Raw genomic sequence first — 8,550 nt, forward strand, 5'->3', positions numbered from 1 at the left:
ATCCAAGTTTATATTTTTACCAAGAATCTGAAGTTTACTGCACAGTTTGAACTTCGTAAGAACGCGTTAACACAATCTTCACCCTAACAATAAAAATATGTGATTTAAAATGATGGAACATATCATTCATTATCTAAATTTACTTTATATGGAGGATATAATAAGTCTAAATTTAACACCCCTGTCGTATTTCATTTACTGAGTAAACATGATCTGAAGACGTATTATTAGTGTGCGGTTAACCGTGGTGAATAAAACCGTTTACACTTAGAATATTGTAAGAGTTATTGAAGACTAGTCCATTTAGGACGTGGCAAGCATCATGGTTTCTTTAACCTTCAACGCTCTGACGTTTTCTTGTATCATATCGTTAGTTTACTCTCAATCTCCACACGTAACTACTACATTGGGAAAAGTTGCAGGAAAGACAATTCTTTTCTCAGAAGATTCGTACATAGGTGTCAATAAGTATATCGATGTCTACAAGGGTATTCCATACGCCGAGCCCCCAGTCGGTAATTTGCGCTTTGAGAATCCGCGCCCAAAAGAGCCTTGGATGGGAACCCTGAACGCGACGGAATATAGTCCAATGTGCATCCAGTCCAGTGGCGGTGAAGATGATTGCTTGTACTTAAACATCTTTGTACCCCAATCTAAGGTAAGGAGTCCTTGATTCGGTGTTCAGTTATTATTTTAGTAGGGTAGAATTAATTTTAGCTAGAAATCAATTCAGGAAATAAACTTGAATTCCCAATGTATGATGTGTTTATGTTCTGAGTAAGAGGTACAAAATCAGCAAAATTCCATTCATTTATGAGTTACATTAAATAACAGCATAGCTTTGAAATATAATAGTATGTTTACTGTAGATTATCTGTCTCTTATACACATCTAGATGTGTATAAGAGACAGGAATATAGGCTAGGCCTACGTCTTTGCAAAACTGGATAACCTGAAAAAAAATTTAATGTGGCTCGCATGGGTCGCACAGGCACTGCCTCAACAGACGTGTACTCTGGGGTGGTATTAGCTGCCATCGGCGACGTCATTGTGGTAACCATCAATTACAGGCTCAACATTTATGGTTTTCTAACAACAGGTACGGTCGAACTATACTCATACTTTAACCTGCTAACTATATTGTTTGAAATAGAGGTTATCGTTTTCCAGCTACATTTGATCTGCTAATTACAGAGTATAGGCAAGGTTAAAAGTCCTTGGTACAGGCTTAAATTATTATGCGAAGAAGATAATAAATTATTCTAATACTATATATTATAAGTATCATTCTGAGATTTAAGTATTTAATCTTGAAAACAATAATGTTTTTGGATTATGGATATTCTAGAAAAAATCTCTTAAGGAATTCCGGTTACTGGCCTGTATAGAGAATATACCTCTAAATATAACTCCGCTGCAATGTCTATTTTTCCCCGCAGGAGACGATGACTATCCCGGCAACGTTGGACTACTCGACCAGCTAGAGGCTTTGAAATGGGTGAACCAAAACATTGGGGGTAAACAAACTTATTGTTGAAAACAAAAACAAACAAAAAATAATTCCAAAAACTGCTAACAATACATTTATGATAATTCAAGAAATAACATTTTATCAAAATTGACCTTTTTATATTATTTCTTAATAATAATTATTTCATATTCAACATCATGCATTCGTCAGTTATATGATAAAACTAGAGTGTTTTTTTTACAGCGGCGTAGGGAGGTGGTGACGGGCCCTAGTGCAAGATATTGTAATTGAGCGCATTTAGTCGGGGTACTTTTAAGTGTTCTGATCGAATCCAAAGACAGAGCCTTCTGATGGCTTTCACCTGATGAAATGCTCATATATTGTAAACAAACATTACGCTATTTACAGCAGAAATATCTTTTAACTATTTGAAAACAAATATTTTAAAGGATATTCAGAACATTCTACTTCGTTTAGAATCGACTGGGTATTTCATAAGCATAATATTAACAATTTAATAGAACAATCATCGACCTACTTGCAGTGAACCGTAAATACAAACGTATTCATGAAGTATGATCACCAATGTACGGTATTTAAACAAACTTTAAACAAAATGAAAACTTTCAATAAATTCAAGAGATACGAAGCTGCCTCATGGCATTTGAACTTTTGGAAATACTTACGCGATGGAATAGAACATTTAGTATTACGCCTATATATTATTATTTACTTCATCTTAAATTTTAGGAATTTGTGTTTGTTTGGAGTCATTGGGCTTATTCGACTGGTTCATTTCGTTGAGTACGAATTTTGAGTTGAGTATTATTTTCATTCGACTGGTTCGTAAAATAGATTTTGTTGACAACGAAAATTAACGTAACCAGAATGCGTCAATTAGAGTTAAGTTATGCACGTGACCAAAAAAATATGGCCGATCGGTTAGTTTAGCTACAACATTTGCGTTAACATAATTTAGATTAAATTTCAGAAAATATAAATTACAATACCCACATTGAAGTCAAAAAATAATTGTAGGCTAACAGAATTAAAAAAACTGGATGAAAACATTTTTTTACGAAAAACCCATACTGCCACAATCCGAAGCAGCCTTCATAGTGCAGCGTGTATCGCGGTATACTATGCAGCCATTTTGTTTTGTCGCGTATTTACCAGTTTTCTATTCGATTGGTCGTCTTCGTTAAGTAGGATTTTACCACTGCGCAGGTGGGCGTGGTTTAACGAAGAACGACCAGTCGAATACAGCCATTGCGTCTACATATTTACGATCCCCGGCGTGTCCGTATACAAGTAGGCCGCCATGCCACATTATAATTTCATTTCACTGCTTGATTATTTCTCATCTATTAAGATATGTTACAGTCGTTGTCTCTTCAGTTTTCAACATTAAACGTTTGTACTTGTAAAACGCGTACAGTACGGTACATTTTCACATGTCGAGGCGTTTGATCACCGCCAGACGATGCTGAAATTTTCTGTTTTGGGCCTTATTTAAACTCGGACTGAATTTCAAATTTGCCTCTCAAATAATATTCAAGCAATATTGTCATAATCAACCACAATAAAGTATTTCCTCTCTTTATCGAATAGCATTGCCCAGCGTAGTAATATAGGTCTAGTGCATCCTAGTATAGGTAAGTGTTCATATAATAGTGGTGGAAAAACTATATTATAGAAAACACCAAGCAACACAAAACAAGTACAATAAGCTTACTCAGTTAAGTGAGCTTTAGGTATACTTTGAATATAGGCCTATATTGACAATCGTTTTTAGTTAGTTTCAGTCGACCAGAGTCACGCGACGTAACAAGGAAATACATTTTCACAATCTCTTATTTTGACGTGTTCTATAAAAATTTATACATATATATACACTTTTTTACATATTTTATATGAACACTGAGGCTGAAATTGCTTAAAAATTAAGAACAAAACAAGAACAAATTGAGGCTGAGGTAAAATGTCAAATGAGATTTTTATTTTAAAAATCTAGAAAAAAACCAAAAAAATTATATCTGTACCTTATGTGCAGTAGGTGCAACTATGTAATACCCTCTATAATACAGTACAGTAGGTGTCATTTGGGGCCATTTATACCAGGGCCTTTTTTCTAGGCCATTTTTTCTGGGCCTTTTTTTGAGGGGCCATTTTTACCGGGCCACTGTTACCAATGTAAAATAATACTTTTGTATGTGTGTAAATTAAGAACATTTTGAGTCTGAAATCTGCCAAAAAAATAAGAACACTGAGCCTGGGCAAAATACTGGTTCTTAAATTAAAAATAAATGTAGATCAGAGGTGAGATAACATGTGTCTGTTTACTTTTTACACCCCTCTCCCTATAGGTCAGGTTAATAATGAAAATCATAATTTTCTTATTCTATCGCTAGTATCCATGGTTCGTTTCTGGCTCCCACTTTGGTGTTTGTAGCGATCTTGGAACATACTGGGGCAATAAATTATTTTCATGTCGGATTGTCGAAATAAGTTACAGATAGGCCTATGATTAAAAAAGCTTACCACATTCCGAAAAGTGTAACAGTGGTGGTATTTTTGTCGGCGTGCTGCATTTGCCTAACACGAAACACATTTTAAGAGGAGCCTGTGTGGAAGGGTGACAAGACAGAAGACGGTTCCCCAAGTAACTTAAATGTGTTTCATTCATTTATACAGGAGTGACCTTTTGACCTTTTTCTTTCTGGGACCTCCTGCAAATATCTAGCGCTCCCCGCTAAAGACGGCATTTTTCGCGAATATTCATAAATCCAGCTTCAATTACTTTTTCTTGCTGTATCACATAGCATTGATGTGACTATTTTTGCCTTGATGTTTTAAAAATTGTATCATTTTTTTTGCAAATATTGAAATAATAATGTAATGTTGATACCAGTAACACGTTTGTTTCTGAACGTAATATTTTGTAGAATTTACACTGTTCAAAAATTAATTGTTGTTACATTACACAGCATTCGGAGGTGATCCATCACGTGTGACGATCTTCGGTGAAAGTGCTGGATCGGCCAGTGTAGATTATCATCTCCTCTCAAAGCAAAGTTGGGATTATTTTAGCCAAGCGATTTTAGAGGTAGGCCTATGTATGATTGATGATTGATAAATGCTACTGATGCTACTACTACTGCTCTTCTACTGCTACTGATGCTATTGCTATTGCTACTACTAATGCTACTGCTGCAGCTGCTGCTGGCAGCGGCGGTGGTGGTGGTGGTGCTAGCAGTAGTACCGGTAGTATTTTTTATTAATAGTAATGAATGTTATTATTATACAGTGATATAAATAATTATTATCCTATGAAAGATTTTATTTATACTATAATATATATTATGTATCAACCTTTTCCTAAAAATAATGTGTATCGTCAAAAGACGATACACATTTGAGTCAAAACAGCAGACAAACATTTCTATAGATGAAATTCTTTGTTCTATGCCAACTTTGTCAGTGTCCTTAATTTGCCAGCATACATACATTGGATTATAAATTTCAGAGTGGAACTGCTCTTTGTGATTGGGCTTATTCAGAACGGGAAGAATCCAAAAATTTAGCAATCACCATTGGTAAGAAAGTAGGCTGTGAATTTACGGATAGCAATGCATTTGTAGAATGCATGAAAGGTGTCGATCCTGGAGCTGTTGTAAATGCTTCTGTTGGGGTAAGATTATGGTGATTTAATTATGTTTTCATGTAACCAAAATAGACAATATTCTTGTAGAAGTATAAGACCTATTAATGCCATGGCATTCATTACAATATTTTAGGTGTTCGGCCACTTGCAACTGGTTTTAAAATTTAAACTTTGCCTTTGTACGGTATATAGTATGTATTTGTCTTTTTGAGCCAATCAACTCAAATTTATTGTTATATTTAGTATGAAGAAACAGTATCAAATTCAAACAAAGGGGTCTAATGAATATGTTGTTAATAATGCTAATAATTACACACTATAGAAAATAGTGTGGTTGGTTCAATTGATGTATTATACAATGTAAATCATCAATGTATTAAAAGCATAGAATAAAGAAAACTATACTTCTAACAAATTGCCTAATCGGGTATTTTGGCAAATACATTCATTTACTAAATAAATAGGCTGTATTCCTGTAAACCTGTAATTTTCAAATAATTTTAATATTTTTTTATGCTAATAGATAACTATTTATCCGGGGCCCGTAGTAGACGGAATATTTATTGAAAGCAGTCCAGAGATTCTGATACAAAATGAAGAGTTTAAAACTGATACAAACATCATCATTGGAACAAATAAGGATGAAGGAACATTTTCCTACTTTTATCTACCAGACTACCTATCACCAGATACTCCTAAAGTTTCCAAATCCGAGTTCCTTAATCTTATTCCAGTGGTTTTTGTTCCAATTGAAGAAGCATCAAATCCTCTTATTTTGGACTCTATATATTTCGAATACACCGACTGGTCTCAAGCAGACGACCCTGAAGCTAACTTTTTTGATTCAAGTGTTCGATTGGCCACAGATTTTCAGTTTGTCTGTCCAAGTGACGCAGTACAGCGCGCGCATGCCTCAGTTGGTAACAAAGTGTATGCTTATGTGATGTCTCATACTCCGAAAGTTTCGATATTTGGTCTCGATTTTGACTGGCTTGGAGCTAGTCATGCCGAAGAACTTCCATTTGTGTTCGGGTTGCCTTTTCTTAATGGAACACCTATCTACTCTTTAGAACAGCCGTCTGACATTGACCGCAATTTGTCGGTGGAGTTTATGAGATACCTGTCTCTTATACACATCTATTATCATCTCCTCTCAAAGCAAAGTTGGGATTATTTTAGCCAAGCGATTTTAGAGGTAGGCTTACCTTCTGGCCAGAGTTTACTATTCCTGAACTTAACTACCTCGATATTAATCCGATGTCGTCATCTGAACGAGCTTATCGAGCCGACAAGTGTGCCTTCTGGAGCACGTATGAACCAAAACTCAAGCAATTTGCAGGTATGCTATATGAATAGACCAACATACATGTGCTGAACGTTGGAGTGTTTCTTGCAAAGTTATATTTTGTTGTAAATGTTGTCTGCTTAATTTGTATTTTTATTTTTACTGTCATTATTTAGGCTTGTACAAAGTTATATTTTACTCATAAACATTTTTTAAGTTGATTGTTTTTATTGTAAATTTTCTCGAAGCATTTCGTTTATATTTAAATGTTCAATTAAAATCCTTTCTCAATCAAACTACTCCACCTTCTGCTTTCTGCCAATATTTTTGCGTGTTAAAAATATTTTGTTGATGGTTTCAATATTTTTTTTTATATTTCCCATAATTTTAAATTTATTACTGTTCAAAGATCATATAATCAGTTATACTCTAAACTTCACTTTGTAAAAATATGGTAGGCCTATAACATATAACGAAAATGTTCAAAGTACTCTAGTACTAATTGAATATTCCTAATTATTGCTGTGTAGAAAGTGCGTCACAATATTCAGATTTATATGAATTTATTTGTATTGTTAAAAATATTATTCAGTTTTCATTAATTATTTTAGCTGACATGTCCGAAACAGAAGAATTATGGAGGAACGATTACTACAGCTGGAAGTTTAATGACCTACCTGAATGGCAGAAGGCTTTCAATGATTACAAAGCAAACAAAGTCTGCACCTAAAGGATACAAAAACTTTAAATAATATGTAGGTCTGTGCCTAAATTTGAGAATATATTTAAAGGAAGACTGCGAATCAAAATACTTACATACAAATACTATAGTTATTAATACAAATTGTTGTAATATTAACGTACTAACAACACCACATGTATCGTACGGTGGATTTTTATTTGGTAATAGAGACTAGACTTAATAGGAATGTGTTAATATATCACATCGAGTAAGCAATAGGCCTACTAGAGTTTTATAAACAGTGGTTCAACATTTAGTGATTTTACATTATTATAACTATTATTATTATTATTATTATTATTATTATTTATTAATATTATTAAAGCTTATCATCCTTTAAAAGGGCAATAACCTACCAATTATGATTTTGGGAATAAAAAATGTTCACCATTGACTAATATAAAGTATGAACCAACGTACACGTTGTTAAACTTGTATATATTTTATTGATGTTTCACGGTATGTAATAATAATTCACCTTTGAGTAATTGTGTCGTAATTACTTTCCAAAAAGAGAAGTAAAAGTGAATGTGAACATACAATTAAACTATGAACGTACAATTTCCTATGTAAAGCAGCGGTTAATAATATGATTTTTAGCCAATCATGAATTTGAGAAAGTTCTTCATTTATTGTTTGGCAAATTGCATCGTCATTGTTTGATGCATAATATATGATAGCATCATCTGCAAACATACTTAATTTACATTTCTTTAAAATTTTTGGTAAGTTATTTATGTATAATAAAAAGGCAAGCGGACCAAAGATTGAACCATGAGGCACGCCACATTGGATTAGTACACTCAGACAATGCATAATTTACACTAGTAAACTGCTTTCTTTCCGTAAGATATGGTAACTTTAAAACCATTTTATTGTATATTCGTTGAGACCATATAGGCCAAATTTTTAAAAATAAAATGACATGCTTTTTTTGTCTTTAGTGGGGTCCTCCCACACTTATTTCTGATTCATATTTATCAATCTTATATATACATTGCAGAAACATTGCATATGACAAATATTTTAGTCATTATTGATATGTCAATCACGAACAATACAATATATTATTTATTTTTTAAAAGTTTTTTTTTAACAACTGTAGTCTTATATGTACATACATTGGCAAACCCCATTTGATTTATCAGATTGTTTTATTTATTTTTAAAAATAATATCTTATATACACATTTCTTTTTTTTAAATACTTCTGTTCCACCATATATTTCAATAAAATTACCATTGTTAGGTTTATAGTGTTCCATTACTGTTTTGGTCATTATCTAGAATTATAATAATATAATTGTACTAAATATCAAATATCAGTTTTATCGTATACCTTTTTTAATAATTTTTGTTATAAAATAAAACTATATATATATATATATA

At 33.0% G+C, this 8,550-nt stretch overlaps 1 protein-coding gene and 1 long non-coding RNA gene across 2 annotated transcripts; both read left to right on the plus strand.

The window, feature by feature from the left end:
• Window positions 1-278: 278 nt before the first annotated feature.
• LOC117120807 (cholinesterase 2-like) lies at window positions 279-6,328 on the plus strand. The gene is made up of 7 exons (XM_033265886.1): window positions 279-665; window positions 992-1,099; window positions 1,440-1,517; window positions 4,459-4,577; window positions 4,998-5,162; window positions 5,659-6,257; window positions 6,295-6,328. Exons 1-7 carry the CDS (start codon window positions 323-325, stop codon window positions 6,326-6,328), a joined length of 1,446 nt encoding a protein of 481 aa, XP_033121777.1. The 5' UTR covers window positions 279-322.
• Window positions 6,329-6,335: 7 nt separating this feature from the next.
• Window positions 6,336-8,125, plus strand: LOC117120804. Its single transcript, XR_004447431.1, has 2 exons — window positions 6,336-6,474; window positions 7,032-8,125. It is a non-coding gene; the product is annotated as an uncharacterized LOC117120804 (long non-coding RNA).
• Window positions 8,126-8,550: the final 425 nt, after the last annotated feature.

Source organism: Anneissia japonica, unplaced genomic scaffold, assembly GCF_011630105.1.
Source record: "Anneissia japonica isolate Jap-2015-1 unplaced genomic scaffold, ASM1163010v1 scaffold8356_len68927_cov204, whole genome shotgun sequence".
Lineage (NCBI taxonomy): Eukaryota > Metazoa > Echinodermata > Crinoidea > Comatulida > Comatulidae > Anneissia > Anneissia japonica.

Bases quoted from the DNA above. Each gene is read 5' to 3' on its own strand.
- LOC117120807 (XM_033265886.1), top strand. From the start codon at position 323: ATGGTTTCTTTAACCTTCAACGCTCTGACGTTTTCTTGTATCATATCG. The intron at 1,518-4,458 runs GTAAACAAACTT...TACATTACACAG, and splicing joins GGTGAACCAAAACATTGGGG to CATTCGGAGGTGATCCATCA. The intron at 5,163-5,658 runs GTAAGATTATGG...TTATGCTAATAG, and splicing joins TTGTAAATGCTTCTGTTGGG to ATAACTATTTATCCGGGGCC.